The sequence below is a fragment of the Schistocerca cancellata genome, chromosome 6, assembly GCF_023864275.1.
Source record: "Schistocerca cancellata isolate TAMUIC-IGC-003103 chromosome 6, iqSchCanc2.1, whole genome shotgun sequence".
In the NCBI taxonomy this organism is placed as follows: Eukaryota; Metazoa; Arthropoda; class Insecta; order Orthoptera; family Acrididae; genus Schistocerca; species Schistocerca cancellata.
Genome location: NC_064631.1, coordinates 691,504,562 through 691,532,519, shown reverse-complemented (window position 1 = coordinate 691,532,519; position 27,958 = coordinate 691,504,562). Strand labels below are relative to the sequence as shown.

Below are 27,958 nucleotides of genomic sequence, written 5' to 3'. Positions count from 1 at the left end.
CCCGAACTCTTACGGGAATCAGCAATGCGCCCTCGAGTAATGAGTATAATGGGCAGGGGCACTATGAATGTAGTGCGGGACAATACGTTGAGAATGTGGGTTTCACGGGAGGCATGCCAGAGATAAATACCTGCAGTCACGCTATCCTCTGTGTCCTCGGTGGCTCAGATGGATAGAGCGTCTTCCGTGTAAGCAGGAGATCCTGGGTTCGAGTCCCGGTCGGGGCACACATTTTCATCTGTCCCCGTTGACGTATGTCAACGCCTGTGAGCAGCTAGGGGTGTTCATTTCATTGTAATTTCATTGTAAAAATAACAATCAATCAGTCTGGGGTCATTATACACTTCTAACACTATTGATAGTAGAATTCTACTCAAGGTGCGAGAATGGATTTGTAAGTGGTAGGCATTGTTGATATACCGTAGGATTGATGATGTCAGTAGGGGTGAGTCTTGACTCATTGGTGCATTCAGTTTTCAACATCTTTTGTGCATACTGTGAACTCTTCACATCCTGTACTGGAATCCTTTCGTCACTGCAATCCTGGAGCAGTGTGCTGATGGGAATGTTGTGTGGTGGCCACATTGTTGTGACAAAAAATGGATGGTAAAATCTCGAAGAATTGCATGTTTCATGACTGATACAGAGTGACCAGTGTAGATAGATCATAGATATGGGATGGTATGTACAACTGCCATAAATAATGAAGGCAGCAGATACATCTATGTAAACTTTAATAGCCACTATAAATACATGCATACATGCAACTGCCTCAGACTAAATGCAGTTCACACTACCCCCCCCCCCCCCCCCCTCCACCTTCCGAAGATTGTTCTCTTCTTGTGGCGGAGGGTGTCTGGAGACTGCATCGAGATCGATACTCCCACACATTCAAATTCCAAGTAAAAGTTACGTTAAAGTGCTAGAACTCTGCAGATCTTTAACACATAAAAATTTATTGTACTTATGGAAAACATTTTTTCATTATAAATGGCAGTTATTCTGTTGTTCTACTGACACTACCAGGCAGCAATTTTCCAGGAAAGGAACATTACTATTTGTTATATAAGGGCATCCACGATCTCTCAGTGCCTTGCATTTATTGTCATCACAGTCACAAACGATGACTTAATTTTGTCCCTTTAGTCAAGTACTTTTCTGCTCACTTCATTTCCATAACATTTCCTATAATGCCTTCTCTTGCATTGTTGTTCACCAGAGCAAAGAATTTTTTGCTTCTGTGTGTAGTTCTGTTTGTTTATGGATGTTATGTTTACTCTGTGGAGCATGTATCTACAACTTGCTTGATTCTGAATGATAGTTTTTGTGGTTGTGGGTTTTCTGTATATTGTGAAACCATCTTTTGTTTACTCTTTGTATCATGAGATCCAGAAACAACATAAATATTATGTTTTGTACAGTGAGAAAGTGTTACTTGCAAACGTAGTTCCACAAAAACGTGTTTAATAATGTGTGCATTTCTACAACAAGACCTGATATTTCAGAACTAACTGCAAGTACTTAAAAATATAATCACTAAATATTTTTGCACAACAAAATAAGTTTTATAGCGTTATTTGTAACTCACCAGTTACTCACTGTAACATGTTTTAATTTGTAGATGACAACTATCAACATCTAGTAACATACAGAATATCCTACATAACTCAAGAAACTTAGAGGGGGAAAACAGACAAAACTGTTTTAGGCCTATTTTCCTTATAATAATTATTACTTAAAACACATTTAACAAAAATTAGGAAAAGAGTAGATTGCTACTCACCATAAAATGACCCCTTGAGTTGCAGACAGGCAGAATGAAAAGACTATTACACATTATAGCTTTTGACCAAAGACGTGTTCAGCATAGAAAACCTGCACACATTCATACAATCACACACATCTCATACACACATGACCACTACCACCAGCATCTCCAGTCAGAGCTGCTGGTGGTAGCAGTCATGTGTGCGTGAGGTGTGCTTACTTGTGTGAAGGTGCGTATGTGTTTTCTTTGCTGTACAAAGCTTTGACTTACAGTTATAATATAAGAGTCTTCAAACCCAGCTGACATAATCTGCCTCTCTGAACATCATGTGACCACTGGTATAGAACTTTTAAGTGTTACAGGGTTTAGGTTAGCATCTCACTTTTGTAGATCAGAAATGGAGAAAGGAGGAGTTGCCACATTCATCAGGAACTGTCATAAATTTAAGAACATAGACATTCATAAATTTTGCCTAGAACAGCATATGGAAGCATGCGCAACAGAATTAGATTTTCACAAAAAATCTTTCATAATATTAAGTGTATATCGAGCACCTGCAGGTAACTTTAATCTGTTTGTAAACCACCTTGAAGCTGTACTGGCCCATTTAACAACCAAAAACAAGGAAATAGTGGTTGCTGGTGATTTCAATGTAGATTTCCTTAAAGACTCTCCCAATAAGAGCTTATTTGAGTTAGTAACACTATCATTCAACTTAATTCCCACAGTAAAGTTCCCCACTAGGATAGCCACTTGCTCACAAACAGCCATTGATAATATCTTTATAGAAAAGTCCAATGAACAAAATTATATTACAAAACCAATAGTCAGTGGCCTCTCAGACCATGACATGCAGTTCCTTCTGTTAAATGTTAATACTGAACAGGATATAAAATCTGTTAAATCTGAGCTCAAGAGGGTAATCAGTAAGCCAAAAATTGATTATTTTAGGACACTCCTCAGAGACATTCGCTGGACTGATGTTTACAGTGCTCATGGCATGAATGAAAAATATAACATTTTTGCTAATAAAGTGCTTACCTTATTCGAACACTGCTTTCCCCCAAAACTTACCAAGGTTAGAGCAAAGTCTACAAAGAAGCCATGGATTACTCAAGGAATAGGAGTATCTTGTAAAACAAAAAGAAAACTGTATCTGTCAATCCGAAACATTTCCAATGTTGATGCTATAGCACATTATAAGAAATACTGCAAAATATTAAAGACTGTAATACGGATGTCAAAGCAAATATATTACAAGGAAAAGATAGTCATATCAGATAACAAAATAAAGACAATATGGGATATAGTGAAGGAGGAGACCGGTAGAACCAGACATGAAGAGGAACAAATAGCATTAAGAGTAAATGATACATTGGTGACAGATGTGTATAGTGTTGCAGAACTTTTTAACAAACATTTTATAACTGTTACTGAAAAGATGGGGTTGGCAGGTTCGGTAGATGCTGCTATGGATTACCTTAGACCAGACATTTCAAGTAACTTCCATAATATGAATTTGACCCTCACCACCCCAACAGAAATAATGTCCATCATAAAATCTTTAAAATCAAAAACATCTAGTGGGTATGATGAAATATCAACAAAGTTAATTAAAGAATGTGATTCTGAGCTAAGTAACATATTAAGCTATCTGTGTAACCAGTCGTTTATCAGTGGAATATTTCCTGAATGGCTGAAATATGCTGAAGTTAAGCCACTGTTTAAGAAGGGAGATAAAGAAATAGCATCAAATTTCCGTCCAATTTCACTGTTGCCAGCATTCTCAAAAATTTTCGAAAAAGTAATGTACAGTCGTCTTTATAACCATCTTATCTCAAATAACATACTGTCAAAGTCACAGTTTGGATTTCTAAAAGGTTCTGATATTGAGAAGGCTATCTACACTTACAGTGAAAATGTGCTTAATTCATTAGACAAAAAATTGCAGGCAACTGGTATATTTTGTGATCTGTCAAAAGCATTTGACTGTGTAAATCACAATATCCTTTTAAGTAAACTAGAATATTATAGTGTAACAGGAAATGCTGCAAAATGGTTCAAATCTTATATCTCTGGCAGGAAACAAAGGGTGTTATTAGGAAAGAGACATGTATCAAGCTATCAGGCATCATCCAACTGGGAACTAATTACATGTGGGGTCCCACAAGGTTCCATTTTGGGCCCTTACTTTTTCTTGTGTATATCAATGACCTTTCATCAGTAACATTACCAGATGCCAAGTTTGTTTTGTTTGCCGATGATACAAAAATTGCAATAAATAGCAAATCAAGTGTAGTCTTAGAAAGATCAGCCAATAAAATATTTGTGGACATTAATCACTGGTTCCTAGCCAATTCTTTGTCACTAAACTTTGAAAAAACACACTACATGCAGTTCAGAACTTGTAAGGGGTGTCCCAAGAGTATATGTCTAACATACAATGACAAGAAGATAGAAGAAGTGGACAGTGTTAAATTCTTGGGATTACAGCTTGATAATAAATTCAACTGGGAGGAGCACACCACAGAACTGCTGAAGCGTCTTAACAAATCTCTGTTTGCAATGAGAATTTTGTCAGACACAGGGGATACAAAAATGAAAAAGCTGGCATACTATGCTTACTTTCATTCCATAATGTCATATGGGATTATTTTTTGGGGTAATTCATCAAGTCAAGCTAAAGTTTTCCGGGCACAAAAACGTGCAGTAAGAATTATATGTGGTGTGAACTCAAGAACATCCTGCAGAAGCCTGTTTAAGGAACTAGGGATACTAACTACAGCTTCCCAACATATTTATTCCTTAATGAAATTTGTCATTAAAAATATATCACTTTTTCAAACCAACAGCTCAATTCATGGAATCAATACTAGAAATAAGAATAGTCTTCACAAGGATTTAAAGTCACTTAGTCTTGTACAAAAAGGTGTGCATTATTCAGGAACACACATTTTCAATAACTTGCCAGCAGCCATAAAAAGCTTAACAACCAATGAAATTCAGTTTAAGAGAAGCCTAAAGGATTTATTGGTGGCCAACTCCTTCTACTCCATTGATGAATTTCTTAGTAAAACCAACTGATTTGTATATAAGTACAACATAACTTCTGCACAATTTCAGTGCAGTAATGTGTTCACTGAAAATTCGTGTGTGTGTGTGTGTGTGTGTGTGTGTGTGTGTGTGTGTGTAAGTATAATCTAACTTCTGCACCATTTCAGTGCAATAATGTGTTTATTGTAAATAAGTATTACAGTAGTTGTATTACATGTTTATTACCTTATAAATAAATAAAAAACTTTTTTATTTTAAATTCAGTGCATTAGTATTTGTAAAATGACTCTTAGTGTTCATTAAAAAATGACGATCATTCCACTTGGGACCTGTGGAATGGTACATTAGCTTATTTGTTTTAGTTGTAAATATTTGTCATGTATTGTTGTTTTTCTGACATGTTCCACATCCTGGAGGACCTCCTCACTACGGATCAATTGGAATGAAAGTAAATCTAATCTAATCTAATCTATGTATAATATGTTCTGCCCGTCTGCAACTCAGTGGGTCATCATTAAAGTGAATAGCAATCTGTCTGTTTCTTAATACTGTGACATTCCAATTAGGAGCTTCCATTGTTTAAAACACATTTAATATTTTACAGAAACAAATAAAGAACATTTACTGACAGTGACACAGAGATGTTAAAACATGTTTGGGTTTATAAAAAAAAAACAGTTGTTTGCATAACAGACAGATTTGAAATCCAGTAATTTCCTTAATGATGTTTGGCACAGCTTTTAAGTACTTTTAAATTTATACAAGGCTGTTTTATTTTGTCAGAATCCTGTAAAATAATTACAAGGTGCCCTGTTCACAGTTTGGATGCAGTCCAAACTGAAAGCACCTAAGGAGAACAGTGCACAAACTTGTAAATCTCAGTTTCAGTGAGAAAGCTGGCTTGCCTCCTTAGAAAAAAGACAGTCTCTTTCCTTTCTCATTCCTGTTCTGTTTGAGGTTGTGTTGTTAACAGGACCATACCCCAATCCAGCTTCCTTCTTTTTTACGATATTTCATGCACTCAATTGTAGTTATGTTAATTTTATTGGCTATCAGGCACAGGGCTGAATTTAGCAACATTTAGTTCAGAACTGTGTCTTTATTGCTTGAAACACACATTTCACTTTGTTGGGTTATAAAGAATGACATATTTTTCACTGTAATGAAGAAGAATCTTCTCAAATGCAACCGTAACCCACATCTATTTGAAGCTGGTTACTGTATTCAAACCTTGGTCTCTCAATTCAATTTCAGCCTCTCCCCCTCCCCCCTCCCCCTCCCCTCCTGCTTACCTAAACTTCATTCCCTTACCGATTACCAAATTAAATAGTCCTTGATTTCTACCTGTTAACCTATCCTTTTTTTAAAGTTGTGTCATAAAGCTCTTTTTTTTCCCCAGTTCAATGTGGTACATTATTATTAGTCACATTACCTACCCAACCAGAGTCCAACATTCTTCTGTAGAACCACATTTATAAAGCTTCTGTTCTCTTCCTAAATAAATTGTTTACGTATAACGTCCACTTCTGTATAAGGCTGCACTCCAGACAAATACTTTCAAAAATGACTTTAAAATGTTTTAATAAAAGGCCTCTTGATTAAAAATATAAAATTATGAAATTTAATAACTTGAGAAGCAATTGAGATATTTATCGGTAGTTTGCTTGTACAAGTTTGGTAATTCAAAATGATTCCTGTGTTCGCTCATGACAGCTGGTACCACATTCATATACATGTAACTGCTGTGTTCACATAGCTGCACACAGTAATAGCTATGTGGTTTCTATAGCAGAAGGTGCTCTATGCGCTTTCTCTCAAGGAGGCATGTTGGAGTGGTTTGCTGTGCCAGAACTTCCTTCTGATGTGATGTTTAAACAAGATGGTGAACCATTTTGCGAACATTGTGAGGGATTTCTTGAATCATGAGTTCCCAGATCACTGGAGTGAGTGAGGCAGTCCACTGATTGTTTGGCCCCTTAGAACACCAGACATTATTCCTCTTTATTTTTCTCTGTACGGGTTTATCAAGAATCAGGTGTACCAGACACCAGTTCATGATCTACCAGATCTATAACATTGCATCCATTCAGTTATTGGAAATGTTACACCTGCAAAGAAGTAAAACACTTGGAGAGAAGTGGAATACAGAGAAGATGTTTGTTGCACCAATAATAGTGAGTATATCAAGATGTATTAGGTGTGTAAAAAAAACATTGTGAGTTACTTGTAGAAATGTACCTTTAATAAATATCTCAGTCCCTTTTTAAGCTATAAAATTTTATATTGTTATGTGTTTAGCTTGTACCTTCAATAAATATCTCAGTCACTTTTTAAGTTATTAAATTTTATATTATTACATGTTTAGCTTGAACACCCGGTATTTAATGTTCAGTGCTAACGTATTTCTCTTTCAGAGAAGCTTGTCTTGCAGGTGTCAGCCCACACTTTGTATCCTCTTTACTTCTGTCCCCACCAGTTATTTTGTTACCCAAATAACAAAACTCACCTACTAGGTCTACTTTCATTATCTCTTTTTTTGTATCTGATTCCTCCAGATTTAATTCAACAACACTTTATTACCATTGTTTTATTTTTATTTATGTTCATCTTATAGTCTCTTTTTGAAGACACTATCAAGTCCATTCAACTGATCTCCCAGATCATGTGCTTTCTCTGGCAGAACAATATGTAATGCAGACTGCAAAGGTTTTATTTCTTTTTTCTGAACTTTAATTCTCTTTCCAAATTTCATATGTAATTAATGGTTAAAAATGAATGGGTTTTATCTAACATCTCAAATAAATATGTGTGCAGTAAATAGATGAATTATTAAAATGAATTTTAAGACAGATGTCTAGAATCTGGAAACAGTAATAATTTTGTTGGGTAATTTTTCTTTTTTCTTCTTCTTCAGAACCAGCAGCATAATATATGTTAGATAATGACATTGTTATTAGAAAGATACACCAGAATAGCTGCTTATAATAATTAATCTTTATTAGCATCATACTGTTTTGGCATTTATTGTCATTTTCAAATACCTGTGAATACAGTTTTGGTGAGAATGTGTATAAGTGTGCATGTCTTTTGTATTAAATTGACTGTATTGTTCTTATGTCTAGATGATGTGACATTAATATTACATAATTTGTCAACTGTTTTGAGTAGATGATAAATAAGTAAACATATTGAAATATCATGAAAGAATGGAAATTATGAAAGAGCAGGACATATTTTTTGGTAATTGTTTTACTGTGATAATTAAACAGTGGGAAATGCTGGATGGAATGTAACAATATTATGAGAAGGAAAGTTGCTACTCACCATATAGCAGAGATTCTGAGTACATAGAAGCGACTCGGCATCTCAGCTATATCGTTAGTGTATTTCAGTCCTTATTAATAAAGCATTAAAGATGGAATTACTCAGTGTTACATGGGGATGCATGTTGGTCCAATGGCTTAAAAATAACAACAAATTTCTACTAGCAAGTATTTTTCCAGTAAATGTCTGTATTTCCAGGGGATCACTACAAACTACAGTTGCACCTTAAACTTTTACGTGCAGTGTGTTACTGATTCATGTTATATGTAGTAGTGATTATTGACCTCACTTGATCTGCTCTAATAGTCTTGTTCCATGATAGAACAAATCTTATTTTGTAAATTTAAGACAGAGTTATGCTAAATTTAAGGGCTTTGAGTACACATTTATGTTTCAGCTGTGAAATGGACACCAAAGCCTGCCGAATTGGAAGTAGATCTTTATGACTGCCGTACAAGGCAATGGTACATAGAAGCTGCTGCAAGTCCAAAAGACATTGTCATTCTGGTCGACAGCTCAGGCTCAATGACAGGCGTTCGGCGTGAGATTGCTCGGCAGGTTGTCACAGACATCCTGGACACCTTAGGCATTAATGACTATGTTAATGTATTCAACTTCTCAGAACATATCACTGAAGTGGTTCCATGCTATTCAAATCACTTGGTACAGGTAGGTATTTTGATTGAATTATGTCTACTTTCTTTTTGATCTTTTGTTCATTCGGATTAACTGCTGAGGAATTGAACATAAATTACTAGTTACTAGAAAATGGTCACTTAAACATTTTTTTTGGTTATCAAAACTCATTTTCCTGCCACCCAGTAGCCAAAATGGTTAAGGCAGCTGCTCGCAATGGGCAGGAAATCTGTGTTCGAGTCCTGGCCCAGCAAAATTTTCATATGTCACTATTGGGCAGTACATCTATACCTAATACAGCTTATATCAAGGAATTTATACCCAGCAAATTATTTTCAAATTATTCCATACAACTATGGATTGTTCACAGTGCCTGTCATTCAGGCATGCAAGTAAATATTGGTATATGTATGAGGATTGTTCGGAGAGTAAGTACTGTTTTGGAAAAAAAGACTCTCATAAAAATGTTTCTTTGATACCAAAATCTATTTCTTAAACTATTTTTCTATCTCGTTGCCACCATTGTTCAGACATTTGTCATAGCAGGAATCCAACTTTTCTATGCCCTCTTTATAGAAAGGTGCCACCAGTGAAGACAGCCACTGCTGTACACTTTTTTGTATTGGCATCCACTGCTCTACACCTCTTTTGTGTTGTCATCACTGTAAAAATGCCATCCTCCAAAATCATACTCCAGTTTCAAGAACAACTGGTAGTCAGAATATATGAGACTGGTGCTGTATGGTGGGTGATCAAACTTCTCCCAACCAAATTGTTGAATAGGGTTTTGAGTGACACCAGCATAATGAGGACATACATTTTCATGAAGCAACACAGTGCACTCCACACCTTATTTTTATTGTGCTCCCAAGTTTTCTCAGTGTTTTAGTATCATACTGCATTAACAGTTTCACCTCCGAGAACAATAAGAAATGGCTGTGCTGGTGGTACCTTTCAGTGAGGAAGGCATAGAAAAGTTAGTTTGTGCCTCATAAAAATGACACATATGTTTATTAAAAGTGCGCGCACACGCGCACACACACACACACACACACACACACACACACACACACACACACACACACGTTACAAAGCCATGTAATAAGGGATATTTTCAAACAAGCTAAGTCTGTAACAAGGGAGCATTTAGTGGGATCTGTGCCTTGTTTCATCAGCATAAGTAAAAGAATATACTCTGAAAAGTTGAGTTTATTATTTCAAAGAGGAGTTTTTCCAATATAAAAACACAAGAAAGGCAAGACTTTTGAACAATGCCTCTTTGAAATAATAGCACAGCGGGTGCAGTATCAAGAGGTGTGTAATCAGCACACCAGTCTCCCAGCCATTTTTCCGAATTTACAGACCTTGAGGCTGCTGCTTCTCATTTAAGTAGCTTCTTGATTGACATCATGAGTTGCTGTGCACCCTATACTAGTCATCCCACTAAGGAAAAAACTCTTGGCAGTACCAGGAATTGAATCTGAGTCCCGCACTTGGCAGCCATGTATGCTGACAACTCAGCTATAGAGGCAGATGCCTAATCTAACAAGGCATTTAAAATATGCATGATAAACAATTTTCTTAAAAGCCACGTCAATTACATTGTTTAGAATTCTCATTGCACAAACATAGCCATATAATCGCTTCACTAAGCAGTCCACATAATCAGCCCATGACAAGTTTTTGTTTATAGTTATTCCAAGAAGTATAACAGTCATCAGTGATCAATTCTTGGCTATCATAATTTAAATGTGATACATCCAGCTGTTGGTTTGGTCCTGCAATGTACAATTTCTGTTTGTGAAAGGTTCAGTTTCGTTATATACCCAGGTTTCAAGTTCTCAAAGAATCTGTTTCATTGTTTGTACAACAAACTACTGCTGTAGAGTCACCGGCATATAGAATTATTCCGGATATTATTTGTATAACAAACTACTGCTGTTGAGTCACCTGCATATAGGATTATTTCGGATATTATCATACATTTAATGTCATTTTATGTAATACTTTGAATGTGACAGGCGTGGTATGAACAGGCTGTATACAACCCGGGAGATACAGGAGAAACCTGGAAATTTTTTCATCTGGGAGAATACCAGGAAAAAACCCAGGAATTTTTCATTGTTTTAGTTTTCATTTAAATTTTTGTAGCTTTAACTGGTAAGAACCGATACTTCAACAAAGGAAATTACTGTATCCCGCTACTGCAGGATAATACTGCACCAATACAATGTGAACAAGAGAAAAAAATTAAAATACATAAAAAATAAATAAAATAAAACTTAAATTGCAAAGCAAATGCACCATATGCAACAGCAAAACACAGTGCTCATACAAGTGTCTGCCAACAGCAAAATGTGAAAAAGGCTTTAGGAATATTATGCAATGCTTCGTAGCAACAAATTGCCTCTGATGAGCGTAACGTCACAGCTGTTCACATTAGATTCATTTTAGCAGTTATGAGCAAGCTCATGCGCATGCTCAGTTGAGTCGCGTGTAAGTAGTACCTTCTCCCGCTTCTGCCTACAGAAATGTGGTTGTTGGCTGTCTGTGTATGCAGTCACAGCAAGCACCTAGATGCTACTGGGAAAAATTTTACTGGTGCGCCCAGCTGTCAGATTCCAGCATGCGCAGCTGACCCGGATCTAGGAGGCGGGGGGAGGGGGTGGGGCCAAACCGAGGTATCTGACCTGGGTGGCAGTTTGGGGGGGGGGGGGGGGGGCAAATTCATATTCTTGAGGAAAAAAACCTTGTTTTACAAAACACCTAGGATCCAGCACACTTCGGTCCGTCAATTATTTATATGACTTTGAAACGCATCCCTGTTGGTTTTTTTAACACATTCTAAATTGATTTCTGAATGGATCATAAGTAGATTTTTGAATGCATGTGTAGTGTATGTGATGTATCTGTCAGGGGAATCCTCTTCGCATCTAGAAAAAAAAAATTCCCGCAAACAGAAGGGGTTGGGGTTAAACAAGCTGAATGGAGTAAAGCCATATGGATGAATGCCAATCTCTGTCTGATTATGTGGTTGATTGGGTTTGTAAATGTTGTTATTCTTTGGAGGTATCTCAGTGCCACTTGTGGACAACTGCATGAAGTTCATCATTGGTGATGAACTTCTTACACCAGGTGACGTCCTTCATTGCATCGAATAAAGCATAGTTGCAAGGAGCCAGATCTGATGAATGAGGAGGATGTTGCAGCACAGTAAACTCTACTTAATGTACGGTGGGATTGGTCTGGAATCTGGAATGTGATTGGCATTCTCAAGTTGTAGCAGAACGCCATAGCTCTATTTTCCGTGGTGACATTGTTGAATGCTTTGGCGGGGTTAGTGCAGTTAATTGCAGTACCGATCACTATTGAGGGTTGTATTGGGAGGGAGTCAATCCATGCGCAGTATCCCTTCCTGATTGCAGAACACAGTTGCCATTTGTTTCTGCAGAAATAGTTCTGGCTGTGACTTAATGGGACAAGGACTCCCAGTATGCTTCCACTCAATAGATGGGCATTTCTTTTCTGGAGACTCATTGGCAGTGATAAGACACTCAAAGAACTCCACTGGATCTACACTGTACCTGTTGCACCAACTGGTTGTAATGTTTATGAGCCTCACAGACCTTTTTTTTGAACTAATTTGTGCCTGATTTTATTCTGAGAAGCTCAGAAATGTATGTAAATACCGTAAATGTAAATTTGATTCAAAAAGTACTTGAAGTGAAGCAAGGCCAGACAGCAAGAAACTCTTTAGCTCGCAATCCCCGCAATGATAGTGTTGTGAATTTACGTTCTTGTACAATAGTATGGTGCTGAACTCCACTGACCAATTTTGATGTAGCAGGACGTGTAGTTTGAAGGAAGTTTGTGTGCCAAGCAATTTCCTTTTCTCACGAAAAGCAGATTCCTGTTTGATCTTATTTACTTACAACAGAAGTATACACTCGCACATACACACATATCCATCCGCACATATACAGACACAAGCAGACATTTGTAAAGGCAAAGAGTTTGGGCCTTTAAAGATCCTGTGGTGAACTTGGGTTGGTGGACAATGATGTGCACAAAGGTTAGGTGGTTGTGTTGCCGCCAAAACACGTTAAAGGGTGGAGAAATTTGGGAGAATTTCGAAAAAACTGCGTGTAAATGTATTAAAAGGAGTGGTTTTGTGGTGGCAGATTATGAAAATGAGGCTAACAATCTTCTGACGAAGAAATAATGACATTAAAACCTGTGGGAAGTGGATAAAAATGATCAGTGATGTGGGAAAAATGGAAATGGAAATAAAGCGAAAGTTGTTAGAACTAGCCGAAATGGTTGTTTAATAGGTGAAAGGAACTGTTTGTGAACTGGGAACGGTGGATTTTATAGCAGAGGTAGTGTTGAAAGTGTAAAAAAATTTTTTGGTTATGGTTTGGAAGTGGGTTACGTATTATTGAGTATATATAGGCGGGATAAAATTGTATGGTAGATAACGGTAAAAAGGAGAAGGTGAATACAAAGTGAAACTACTTGCAAAAACAGAAACAGAAAGTAAGATGACACAAATGATTTTGAAATGCAACAGTGACAATAAGAAACGTAATTGTTGGGTTCAAATTAATGATATGAATATAATAGAGGGAAATATTCCACGTGGGAAAAATATATCTAAAAACAAAGATGATGTAACTTACCAAACGACAGTGTTGGCATGTTGATAGACACACAAACACACACAAAATTCAAGCTTTCGCAACCAACGGTTGCTTCATGAGGAAAGAGGGAAGGAGAGGGTAAGACGAAAGGATGTGGGTTTTAAGGAAGAGGGTAACGAGTCATTCCAATCCCGGGAGCGGAAAGACTTACCTGTATATGTGTGGATGGGTATGCGTGTACGTGCAAGTGTATACCTGTCCGTTTTTCCCCCTAAGGTAAGTCTTTCCGCTCCCGGGATTGGAATGACTCCTTACCCTCTCGCTTAAAACTCACATCCTTTCTTCTTTCCCTCTCCTTCCCTCTTTCCCGATGAAGCAACCGTTTGTTGTGAAAGCTTGAATTTTGTTTGTGTGTTTGTGCTTGTTTGTGTGTCTATCGACATACCACCACTTTCGTTTGGTAAGTTACATCATCTTTGTTTTTATATATGTATATATATATATACTTTATCCATCGCCGTACTTCAATACCTCTACACCCAGGTTTGTATGGAAAACTGGCGAAGAGATTACCTACAAAGACTAATTTAGGCAAAAATAAAAACCTAAATATACGTGGATAGCAGAAGAGACTGGCTAGTGAATTGCTTTTGTATTATATCTTACAAAGGGTAAAAAAATTGTGTGTTATGTAATGTTTCATACAAATTTCCATCTTGTATTAATCTCATATTTCTTGGTAACTCCCAAAGAACAGCTTAGGCAAAACTAAGACCTAACCACACTCTGATACTAGGATTCGAGATCCTTGCTGACTAGAGCGGAGTGCATGGGTAACTTAAACACCCAAGAACTTCTTCTATCTCTACATTGATGTTGGGATTCAAGACCATGGCTAACTATAGCGGAGCATGCAGTTGACTTACATCTACATCGGGCACTAATTGTTATGGATGTGACTGCGGATATATCAACTCGGAATCCAACTGCTTTTAGAGGGCATATTATGAAAAAACTAATAGATTCTTCAGTCCTGACTTGATATAACAACACAATTTATTCAGTTGATTACATAACGTGGACCAGAAGCATACGTAACACCTTTGAGACCATGAATAGTGATATAATCACTTATTGCTATTACTACAAGAAGCCGTATGGCCTTGATATTAGTGATTTGCAGCAGCCATTGTTTGTCAGTCAAGTAAAGACAAGGATGGAGAAGCAATAGGACAATAGGATAGCATGAGAACCCAAGAATAGATTATAGTATAGTTTGAGATTTGAAGGGAATTCGGTACAGGTAAAGTAATCTCAGAAGGAACATCGAAAACAACTCGGGAGCCGGCAGTTGTCACTCCGCCCGTTAACACAGAACGTTAATGTCCCTGGGGTATATAACACTTTATATTCTTAACATTGTATTTTTCTTGTGTTTTACTGTTGTAGGATCCACCAAAAATAAGGCTTTTTGGTGTATTACTGTTTGTACTCGGTAAGGTCCCTCATAGTTCTGAAAAAAATTGTGTGTTTCTTTCTTCAGGGCAGAGCTCCGAAGATACTGTTTTACTAGAACTAGGACTTCGACCTTATACTGAGGTTCGACAACCTTCTTGTTATATTTACCCACTCGTTGTGCTCTATCAACCAAGTTCTTAGAAACTATCGTTTGATTAAGTTGGTAATCAACAGTAAGTTGTTCCAGCCAAGTAAAACATTTAATAAGGGTTCTCCCACAAAGTGTTTACCCATGACTTCCAAAGGGGTTAGTTCTGTTGATATATGTGGTAATTCATTTCAAATAAGCTCAAAGTCTTTTATCTTTGTTGCCCATGACGTATGTTGCTCATGGCAGTACGTGTGACATAATTTCCCGATTTCTTTCATAACCTTTTCACACAGATTAGAAGATGGGCTATAGTTGGGCATTAGTATTTGATGAATTTCTTCCGAAGCTAAAAATTCTCTAAAGTTGTTACTAACAAACTGTGGTCCACTGTCGGAGAGAAATCATTTTGGTTTGCCTACCTCGAGAAAGTATTGTTGCAGACAGTGTATCACTGTTGATGTTTTAGCTTTCTTAATAGAATACAACTTAACATATTTCGACCAACACTCTGTGAGGACAAGAATGTACAATACTCCTCCTTTCCCTTTTGGAATAGGTCCAAAGAAATCTGCTGCTGTTAGCTCGTGTAATGCTTTAGGAATGATTGGATACATTTTGTATGTAACATGAGTGTTACTCTCCTTTACCTTTTGGCAGACTTCACAAGTCATAATTAAAGATGCAACCTTATGTCCCAACTTTTTGAAATAATAGAACTTGTTCATGTGGGCTATACATTTTTTTATTCCAAAGTGTCCATACCCTGTATGGACATACCACACAATTTCATCCTCCATCAACTTCGGGATGCATAAATGCCACCGTCGAGATGTTATACTATCTCTCTGAACTAAATTATTCCCTATAACTTTCCATTTCTCTGCTTGATTAGGAGGTAAAGACTTTCTAATACACATGGCATATATCTATGTAAAATAGGTATCATGATGGATGTTGTCTGTTATTTTTTCAGCCATTTCTTGTACCCTGTTGTGTGGGTATTCTGCTGTCATAAAATTAATGGCAAAAATTATGCCTGGTCCTTCCACACATTTTAACTCTATCATATCTACAGGTAATCAAGACAAAGCATCAGGTACAATATTTTCAGAACCTTTCACATACTGTATCCTAATGTCATCCATCGCATTAATCTGCTATGCAACAATCGACTGCTCATTAAAAAGGATAGTGCTTGATGATCCATATATACATGGACTTCTGAACACCAAATTAGTGTTTGGAATTTATACTCCATACTATGGCCAATAGTTCTTTTTCTGTTGCTGTGTAGCTTAACTCATGTTCGTTGAGACTCTGGCTAGCAGAAGCTATAGTTCTGTGACTGGTGCTTTCCAGACCCCACTCTCCTTGAAAAATTTTTGCTGCTATGCTGTAGTAGGAAGCGTTTGTTGCAATCTTAAACGGTTCACCCATAACCTCATGGTATAATATAGGTGATTCTACTAATGCTTTTTGCACATTTTCAAACACATCTTCCTGATCAAGATGGCAGCAACTGGCAGTGTTTGTAGTTCGCGTGTGTATGAAAGTTATAGTTCAGTAGTAAAAAACAACAAATATGTGCCTTGTAGTGATATTACTGTGAAGCTAAACGAACGAATAATCAGTCTGCAGAAAACTGTGGAAGTCCTACATAAAGAAATCGTATACCTGAAGAAACAAAATCAGCTGCTATGACTCACTCAGAGAGCATGTGGGACTTCAGAAGCAGTAAATAACAAATCGCAGATATCGAAGGTAATATGTACTGTAAAGGAACCTCCACTCTGCGAAATGGTTCGCCATAATAACAGCGTAGCAGCATTAAATAAACCACCAAGAAGAGTAAGGTTTGCCGACGTAAACAAATATTTGCAGCTCTGCTCGGTAGAAAACAGTGCAAAAACCTGTAGGGTGAACGTAAGTAAGCTTTGTCAACGAAGTAATGAACAAGAAACATTCGCAGCAAAACGGCATAATGCCAAAAACAGCATAAGTAGCCGCAGTGTGAATGTTAGCAAGTTTCATGAACAAAGTTGTGATCAGGAAACATATGCAGTGAAACATAATAGTGCTAATAAATATCAAAAAGAAATTCAAACAGGAGTGAAACAGTGTGATGGTCAAAGTTTAGTACGTAAAACCTGTAAAATTACCTTATTGATGATAGCCAAGGTCGTAATGTTTCAAGTTACCTTAATGAAAACGTAAATCTCGAGTGTGTGGGGTATGTGTATCCTTCAGCAGAAGCCAAGAATGTCTTGCAAAACACTAACAATAAGGCTTCTGAAGCTGATGTCGTCGTAATTATGACTGGAACAAATGACATAGCGAAAAACAACAGAGCAAACTTAATAAAAGATTTAAGAAGCACATTACCAAGTATCACATCAAAAAAAGTGTTTGTTGTCGATGTTCCATTTAGATATGATCTTACAAAACGATCCTGCGTAAATCGCGAGGTATTGGACGTAAACAAATGGCTGTATCACCTGTGTTCGAAATTCAAAAATACCACAATCATTAAAGCTAGCGAGTTTGACAGGGATTGCTATACACGACAAGAATTCCACCTCAACAACCAAGGAAGAAGATTAATCTCGAAACTCATTACCAAAACTGTGAGTAAAGAAATGGCCACATTAACAGTAATACCGGACCAGGGAAACCTGTAAAACCTGCTGGTTTGTCTGGCAAAATATTAACAGATATGCCCCAGCAGGATCAAAATAACCTTCACACCATTCACTCTGAGTCCAGGAAACTAAATGCATCCAAACGTTGTCAAAATGGGGCCTGGCTACCAGCAGTAGACTTACAAACAACTCAAGATATCAGCTGTATAGAAGTGCCCTTAAGAAGACAATCTGAACCCTCATCTTTACTGCCCAGGGTTAGCAAAAATAGTCTTCTGTTCTTACATATTAATATACAGTCTGTAAGAAAGAAATTGGAAGAATTGCAGTACTGGTTAGAAACTTCCAACTGTGGTATACTTAATGTAAATGAGCACTGGCTATATTCATCAGAAATTGATCTCAATATTCCATTTGGTTACTCCTTAGCTAGTAGTTACTGCAGATCAACAATTGGACATGGGGGTGTTGCAATATATATTAAGAATAGACTAAATCTACAATACTTCACTATTGATGTCACAGACCTGTTGTAACATTACGAGTCAAGATAGCTGTAACGGAAATTGAATAGCGTAGGGTTATCATTAAAAGCGCACGCCGCGCGATTTGGTTGAGTAGCGTAAAGTTATCATTGGGAACGCGCGCCGCGCGATTTGTGACAATTTGGTTGGTCATAATAGAGTAACATGCTTTTGAATACAATTAAAATATAACGGCGATACCTGTTTAGTGTTATTGGAAACAATATGTAGTAAGTTAATGAGTAAGGTAGCCGATCCTATAAGAAGAGGTGAAATTGGGCATATTAAGGTGTTTTGCTTTATGTCGACTAAGCCCTTGATACGGCGTCTTTTTTTCTGTTTACTCTTGGAAAAAAAAAAACAAATAGTAACGAAGTGCTAATTGTGCGTTGTGAAAAATATAGGGGCGAATTTTAAATAGCTGCAGTGTATAATCAGACTAACAAATGGACATTCAGTTACGCGAAATAGCGGACAGCGAAGTGTGGTCATTAAATTGAGTACACCTACAATTCCGGTATAAGTCTATTCACATCTCACGAGGGACGCGGTATTGAGACCAGTTTTTTTTTAAAATTATATCACGGAGAGCAGGCTTCAATTTATAAAAAGGAGAAAAGCTGTATCATTATCATTGACTGTTGGTGTTAAGCAACCAAAACTGTTCATCAAAGGGTTTCGGTGAATGAGTGGTGAATGCGAAATCAAACTGTGAACGAAGTTATGTTAAATAAAGCAGAAGAGACAAGACAGTTTGGTCGTATCTGTTATTATTCCATCAACCGTAACATTTTTTCTCATTGTACGAAGCCTTTATAGACGATCGTTATGACAATTTACTTTGAAGGATCTCGTTACGAGTTAAGTTTTGGGGACCTGGTCAACAGGGGATAGTTCGTAGATCGTAGCTACTGCAGCTATTCTGGAATCAGGTGCTACTGTGACCGTTGTGTGTTGTCAATGGCTTAAGGTCATCATATCTCATGCTCTAAGATCGACGCGCCTTTCCTCTTGGTATAACGGTGTCTCACGGTAACAACGACAACGCCGACGGTGAAGGAAGATACGGTAGAAGAGGCGCCACAACGTGCGGATCGATCGAGGAGGATTGCTGCATCGAGTCGAGTGTCATCCGGATTCACGAACCATAGAGTTGGAAAATATTGTAGCAGCCAGTGAGTCTGTCCAATGAAAGAGGTATTCTTCAATAATCGCTAAAAGTGAGCGATACTACCAGGTATGATTAAAATAACTGTATAATTATAAAAAAAAGAAGTTGAGACTTGTGATTTCGGTAGATAAATATATATAAATACATAGTGAAAATAAGTGTATGTCTTGGTAGTGAATAATCATGTCAAAACGAACGAAAAGAATACATGATAATGTGCAGTTGAGTAGAGTAATGAGTAGAGAGAGAGAGGAAAGTGAAGAGGATATGGATGATGCATCCCATGAGCTCAATCTGGGACAGGAGACATGTACAGATAATAATACAGTTATTGATTTAGAGCCGTTAGGAGATTCAAATACAATGATAAGTAAGGTAAGCAGCGTGGGAGAACATAAAGATCTTGAGGTTTCGGAAGTAGATCAGCAAGTTGATCCTCAAAATGGAAATATTAATCAAAAAATGTTTGATATGCTGGTATCAATAAATACTCAAATGGGTGTAATGAATGGAAGACTTGGTTCACTAGAAAAAGATAATAAGCAATTAAAAGAGGACAATCAAAAGTTAAACGAAAAATTTGAGGCCAAATTTGGTTCATTAGAAGTTAAAATGGATTCTTTGGAAAGCAAACTGAACACCTTTGATTATAAACTGGAAAATACTAAGAAAGAATTAAAGGCGGACTGGGAGACTGAATTAAATGCGAAATTTGGAGAACTAGATGTAGAGTTTTCTAACACCTTAGAAAGGCAATATAATAATTTAATGGGAAAACTTCATGACGTAGAAAAGAAATATGAGGTAGTTTCGAAGAGTTATGATGGCCTGTCCAATAGGATGGTTAAGTGTGAAAGCAGCTGTTTCAATGCTAGCACACAGATAGAAGAGCTTTCAAAACAAATAGTTGAGTTTGAGTCTGATGCTCGTAAGGGGATTGACAAGTATTTAGTAGATCAAACTAAAAGACTTGACAAAGATCTATCTGAATGGATAGAAATAAAAGGAAATGAAATTGTAGACAAGGTTAAGACTACTATTGGATCCCAGCCAAATGAAAATATCAATGAGCACCTAAGTAGAAATGATGAATTAATTAAGCTCTTCACTAGTGAAATTCAGAAAATAAAAGAGAAAATAGTTGATGAGTTACCTAAATGGCAAAAGGAAACCAATCATAAATTGGCGGAGTTAGAACGAAAGTCATCACAAAATTTGTTGACAGAGGACGAACATTCGGAGAATAGGTCGAAAAACAACCGAACATGTGATAAAACGAAGTACAATTGTGGTGAAAATTTGCATTGGGAAGTTGATGATTCGGTTGGTAAAGATGATGATTCTTTTGGTCAGCGAGGATATTTGTCTTCTTTAAAGGTGGAGAACAGCATTTTTAAAAGTAGACAATTCCCAACATTCTCCACTATAAAGAACAACCTGCATCCGAAAATCTTTATCAATAATTTCAAAAGAATATTTCCACGTAGCTGGTCAGAACACGACTGACTTCAATTTATAGTATCCAAAATTACCGGAGAAGCTGCATTATGGGCCGCTGAAGTAAGTGAGAGTTGCCATACTTGCGATGAGTTTGAACAACTTTTTTTGGCTAAGTACTGGTCGTCGTGTAAACAAGAGAAATTAAGAAAAGAGGTTTACCAACCTGAATATTTTAACAGTAAAAGGAGTACTTTAAGGCAATATTTTGAAAAGTACATAAATAAGACACGTTATTGGAGTGATCCAATTTCTCACAAGGAAGTGATCAGAATTTTGAAGGGAAGGTTGCCCATAAATATACGTGGAAAGTTAATAAATGTTCCTGACCACGATGTAGAACAGTTCTTGTCGGTGATTGACTCTGTAGATATGATTATGGAAGACGCAAGACAAATGAGTGGTAATCAAATGTCGACTCACACTCATAGTAATACGAATAATTATAATAATAATAATAATTGACTATTGAAAAAATCCCAAGAAGAAAGGAACTGATTATCATGGGAGATCTGAATGGAAGGGTAGGAATTAGAGAATCTTGTAGAATAGTAGGAAAACATGGAGAGGACGAATATAATGACAATGGGGAATGATTGATTGCAATTTGTGAACAATTTGATCTAAAAATTACCAACACATTTTTCAAACATAAGGACATTCATAAATATACTTGACAACAGAACACCAAAGAACTTCGTTCTATAATAGATTATATTATCATTAGGCAAACAAGTAGTTTCAAGGCAGTAGACGTCAGATCTTATAGAGGAGCCCAGTGTGGATCAGACCACTATCTAGTTAAAATGAAGTCTTTCTGGCCATGGAAGAATGCAAGGAGTGACACAAGTAACATAAATGAAACGAACCAGACTGAGAAAGATGAAAATTTACCTTTTAATATTGACAGCCTACAAGACGAAAGTATCAGAACACTTTTTGCGGCCAGGATGGAAAGGAAACTGGTTGAATCATTTGAAGGAAGTACAGAGGAAATATATGACTATATAAAAGCTAATGTGAAAATCATAGCAACAGAGGTGTTGGGTAAAAAAGATAGCAACCACAACCATGCAGCAGAATGGTGGTCAGAGGAACTAGAGGTCCTCGTTAGAGAAAAACGAAATGCGTTCCTTCAGTGGTTGAATGATAAATCAGAAGAAACAAGGTCAATATACAAGGAAAAGAAGAATGAAGTGATGAAAAAAATAAGGATGGCAAAAAATGAAGCATGGGAAAGAACATGTGCCAAGGTGAATAGCAAATTAGGATTTGGGAGAGCAAAAGAAGCATGGTCAGTATTGAAAGGGCTTCGACAGGATACAAAAAGCAAAACTAATCTCCAACTGATAACACAAAAAGAATGGGAAGAGTATTTCCAAAAATTATTAAATGAGGACAGAGAAGAATATCTAGAAGAAGGAACAGGGGAAGATAAAGGACATGAAGATGATGAGATCCATATTTTAGAAAGTGAAGTACTTCAGGCGTTGAGAACAGGAAAGAATGATAAATCACCGGGACCAGGCAATATCAATCTGGAGTGTCTGAAATATGGTGGTGACAAAATTGTGAAACTGATAACACAGCTCTTCAACAAAATGATACATGGAGATTCAATACCCAACGAGATGAAGCTAGGTTACATTAATACAATATTTAAGAAAGGGAATTGCAAAATTTGTTCAAACTATCGAGGAATTTGTGTTACAAACACATTAATGAGAATTTTTGCGAAAGTAATTAAAAACAAACTGGAAAAAAATTTTAGAACCCAAGAAGAACAATGTGGATTCACGGCTGGGAGATCATGTGTAGACAATATTTTCACATTACGACAGATTTTGGAGAAACATAGGGAAAAATCAAAAAGTATAGGATTAATTTTCATAGATCTAGAAAAATCGTATGATACTGTTCCAAGAAAATTACTTTGGAGAGCACTACATATGGCAAACATAAACCCTTCCTTGATTAAAATAATACAACAAATGTATAAAGATAACATTTGCCAAGTGAAAGTTGGTAATAAACTTTCACAGAAATTTAGAACAAGCAAAGGCCTTTTACAGGGCTGTCCCATGTCACCATCATTATTTAAAATCTATATAGAGATTAGCCTTAGAACATGGTCTCGTAAATGTAATAGTATGCGATTAGAAATAAGAGATGGAGTTTACCTACATCATTTATTATTTGCTGATGATCAAGTAGTCATAGCACAAGATGGGGAGGATGCTAACTATATGTGCAATCAACTAGCAGTAGCATACAAAACTTGGGGTTTGAAGATTAATTACCAAAAAACAGAATACTTGACTAATGATTCAGATGAGCTATACATTGAAGGAAAGAAAATCAAAAAGGTAAACATTTTCTGATATTTGGGATCCATTTTAGAAATCGAGGGAAAATCAGAGTCAGAAATCAATAAAAGAATTAGTAGCGGACGGAGGGTCATTGGGATGCTTAACTCAGTCTTATGGAGCAGGAATGTAATGAGCAGAACTAAAAAATTAATATACAAATCCATATTAGAGAGTGTAGTTCTGTATGGAACGGAGACCTGGACAATTAACATGAAGCACATTAAAAAATTACAAGCTCTAGAGTTGGACTTTTGGAGAAGATCGGCAAGAATCTCCAGGAAAGAAAAGATAAGGAACACCGAAGTAATAAGGAGAATGGAAATAAAAGAAAGAATATATGACGTAATGGATAGGAAGAAATTACAGTGGTACGGGCATGTACGACGAATGGAGGAAGCCAGAATACCAAAACTGATACTGGAGTGGGAACTGGAGGGGAGAAGAAGAAGAGGACGACCTGTGACCACCTGGCTCCAAAATGTACAGCACACCATGAGGAGAATGGGCGCAGAGGAAGAGGACACGCAAGATCGAAACACCTGGAGAAATATTTTGAGAGTATAGTTTAAGAACGTTTATTGTTTGTATTGTATTTTCCAAGTAAATTATTATGTTGGAGATAAGCCTCTGTAATGAGGAAAAGCTCAAAAAAATAAAAATAAATGAAATAATAATTTAACGTATGATAATAATAATACCGAAAACCAGGTCAAACCCACATCACAGGAGCGTGGACAATCTTCATCCTATGGTTGCAATAAAAACAATGATTATAATAAATATAGAAGAGATACTTACTGTGCTAGAGGTAAACCTCGATATGGTGACGCAAATGTGCATAGTAGTGATATTAATAAGAGTAACAGGTACCCAAGTGATGATCCCAATTGTATTCGACCTTGGGAAGATAATTCGAAGCATAATGTTCATCGGCAGGATGGAACAAATGCCTCGAGTCCTCATCCAGCACAAGGAGTTATACCGATGGGCAAAGGAGCCTCCAATGTGCGACGGGGTGAATACCATAACTCGGATCATACTGTACGGATTGTGGAAGTTCATGAACCCCCACCGATGACTCAACGAGATAGATTAAACTAATACCAGTCACCAAATGCCTTCCTAGGATGACTGGAAAGGAGAAGGAAGGCAGACATCAATTTGAACTGAGAGTATTAAGGTACAATAATGATCAGGATATAAGGAATGAATTAATTGAAGAAAAACGTGAAGTTTCTAATAAATGTGGACAAATTTTACAGGCAATAATTCCAACAAGTATAAATAATGTTGATGTTGAAATATTAATTGGTACTGGAGCAACTATTAGTGTCATGACGCTGGACTGTTTAAAACAGATAAGCCGAGGGGTAAAAATACCCACTTTTCCTATCACAGGATGTACCGTGTCTGGCGCGTTCAGCACAGAAATGCAAAAAGTTGTCAAACAGGTACGTGTTGACGTTACAATACAGGGGGCTCAAATTGAAAGTACATTCCTGGTTGTTCCTAAAATGACAGTACCATGTATCTGGGGTTTGGATTTTTTATGTGAGACCGGTGCAATCATTAATTTAGAGAAAGGTGAATGTATATTTAATTCCAATGGTAATGTTTTGACAGCCACCCTGAGAAAGGGCCGAGTAATTCCAAATCAGTTGTGTATGAATCTAATGGTAAAATATGTCAGTATTGATGATGAAAATGTGTATGATATATGCCTTATTGAACGTTCTGAAGAAATGATTGATAAAATGTCATTGCAGGAAAAGGTGTTAGAATCAGAATATTTATCTGTTATCCAAGGGACGAACTGTACTACTTGTTGGAAGCATATCAGTTGATTTTTAGTAAACGCCCGTGTATAATAAAAGACTTTGAATTCCATATAAAGACATATGCACATAAACCCTTTTATCGTACTTCCTATTCTATCCCATGGACAAAGAAAGAAGTAGTCAGAAAGGAAATCAATAAAATGTTAGAATGGGGTATTATTGAGCCCTCAGATTCCGAATATTGTGACCCTCTTGTGGCAGTAATTAAACCCAATGGTGACATCAGATTGGTGTTGGATGCCAGAGAGATCAATAAGATCATTATACCTGTACAAACGCGACCGCAGAACCTAGAAGAGTTAGTACAAAAGTTTTATGGTGCCCGCTTCTTAACTTCTTTGGATATGCGTAGTTCATATTGGCAAACTAGAATATCGAAAGAATCTAGAAAATATACTGCATTCATTTTTCTGGGCCGAAGTTACCAGTTTACCGTCACGCCATTTGGGTTGAAAATAAGCGGTGGGGTTTTCATATCGGCATTAGATACCGTACTGGGCAGAGACCTTTTGAATGAAGTTACGTTATATGTGGATGATTTGCTAATTGCTTCTGAAACTTGGGAGGAACATTTGGACTTATTAAGAAGAGTTTTTGCGAAATTTTTGGAATACGGAATTACTGTAAATTTGAGCAAATCCAAGTTTGCTCATAACCAATTGAAATTTCTTGGACATATAATCACTCCTGAAGGGATAAAACCAAATCCTAAAAAGATGGATGCGATTAACAGATGTGCTTATCCAAAAAATAGGACGGAATTAAAGTCATTTATCGGCTTAGTTTCATTTTTTCGACGATTTTTACCCAATCAGTTAGGAAGCCAAGACTGTTTGTTAGGCTGTTAAGAAAAAATGTCATGTGGGAGTGGAATTCTGAATGCACGCAAGCTTTTGATAACATCCGCAATGCTTTGACTAATGCTCCACTGTTACATCATCCGAGACTTGATCAAGATTTTTATATTGCTGTGGATGCTTCTGAAACAGGATTGGGTGCCACTCTTTTCCAGATGGACAATCCAGAAGATATCAGTACCATCAAAATAATTGGGTTTGCCAGCAGAACACTCTCTAGCTGTGAATGTGCATATTGTACTACTGAATTGGAAGTACTGGCCGTGGTCTGGTCCCTTAGAAAGTTTCACTATTTTGTATATGGAAAGAAGATCATTGTATTCTGTGACCACAAAGCTTTATCTTTTATTTTAACAGGAAGGATGTTCCATTCATGTTTAACCCGGTGGGCCTTGCTACTGCAAGAATATGATATTACGCTCAAATACATCAGAGGGAAAGACAACATCATAGCCAATGCTCTTTCAAGACTATCGAAAAGAAAGAATGACGACGAGTGTGAAGAACGGACTATTGACTTTAAAGTCATGAATTTATCAAGGCAATATTGTGAGAGGCAGATTTCACAGCTATGTCAAAGTCTTCCACAACTGCAAGAAGATGATAAGTTGTGGAAAGCCATTAGGCATGCTGTTGAAAGCAAAACGCTAAGTCACTCTCAAGAACAGTATCAATTAAAATCCGGAATATTGTATCGAAAGAAGGATGAAGAATATGTTTGGAAAGTTTGTGTTCCAAATAAATATTTAGAATCCCTAGTATGGTACACTCACTTGAATTGGGGTCATTTTGGTGCCGCTAAATGTACAGCCAAAATAGCACAATACTGCTATCATCCAAATTTAGGATGTATAGCTACAAATATTCTTAAGAAGTGCAAAATATGTCAGAAGGCGAAACCCATAAACTATTGTCGGAAGATAGAATTACATCCTATCATCCCACAACAACCTTTAATGTTGGTGTCATGTGATGTCTGTGGACCATGTCCCATGACACGTGGACGGTTCAAATATGTATTGGCTTTCTATGATCTCTTTTCAAAATATGTGAAATTATATCCTTTGAAAAATCTCCACGTTCGGCCCATGTTACGCAAATTTATCAACAACTATATAACTGAGCTTGGCAAACCTATAATGGTCTTGACAGACAACGCTGCTTATTATACAAGCAAAGTATGGAGAGACACTATGAAAGAACAAGGAATCCAGCACATTTACATCTCAAGTTTTTACCCTTGTGGAAATCCGGTTGAGAGAATCTTCCGAGAGTTGAACCGATTTTTATGGACGTACATACCCAAACAACATTATAAATGGATCGATTGGATTTATGAATTTGAGAAAGTGTATAATGACTTACCACACTTATCGACAGGTTATTCACCTAACCAAATAGTATTTGGTGAAAGTATTGTGCCACAATGGATGAAGAAATTACCTGCGATAGAACAAAAGATTACCAAGAAAGAAGATATAGTGAAGAAGGTCTACGAAAACCTGAAGCATCAAGCACAATTGAGAAAAACCCGTTTTGATAAAAATGTGAAGAAAGTAGTCACATATGATGTAGGGGAAGAAATTTTATTGAGAAATCACCCAAAAGCATCAACCAGGAAAAGACTGAATAAGAAATGGCAATATTTATATACAGGTCCATACAAAATAATGAAAATACCTCATGAAGGGAGCTACCTCCAGGCAGATTGTGATACTGATGTAATTAAAGGCTTGTTCCCTCACATAGACCTGAAGAAGTATTATCAATAATGAGCAAAATATAGATTCAAGAAACACTGAATGATACCAAGACTACACTCAGTGGACTAAATAAAAGCACCAGTGGATAAATACGTACTTATACTAACTTACAAAGAAAATTAAAGAATGTACCGACGATTTCCATGAGATACCTTCTTGGTATCAGCAACAATGTCGACGCTGAAATACAATTTATCCTCTCACCGAACAGCGAGGATGGATGATTTAAAAGTGGAATTAAGAGGAACAGAAAAGGACCAAATCCTCTC

The 27,958-nt window shown here is 36.9% G+C and overlaps 1 protein-coding gene across 3 annotated transcripts in view; it reads left to right on the top strand.

The window, feature by feature from the left end:
* LOC126191240 (voltage-dependent calcium channel subunit alpha-2/delta-3) overlaps positions 1-27,958 on the top strand; it is a 792,714-nt gene that overhangs the window by 324,522 nt on the left and 440,234 nt on the right. For all 3 annotated transcript variants that reach the window (XM_049932047.1, XM_049932049.1, XM_049932048.1), the window contains exon 6: positions 8,544-8,815. In XM_049932047.1, the coding sequence (XP_049788004.1) occupies positions 8,544-8,815 (272 nt within the window). The remainder of the gene's footprint in view (positions 1-8,543; positions 8,816-27,958) is intronic.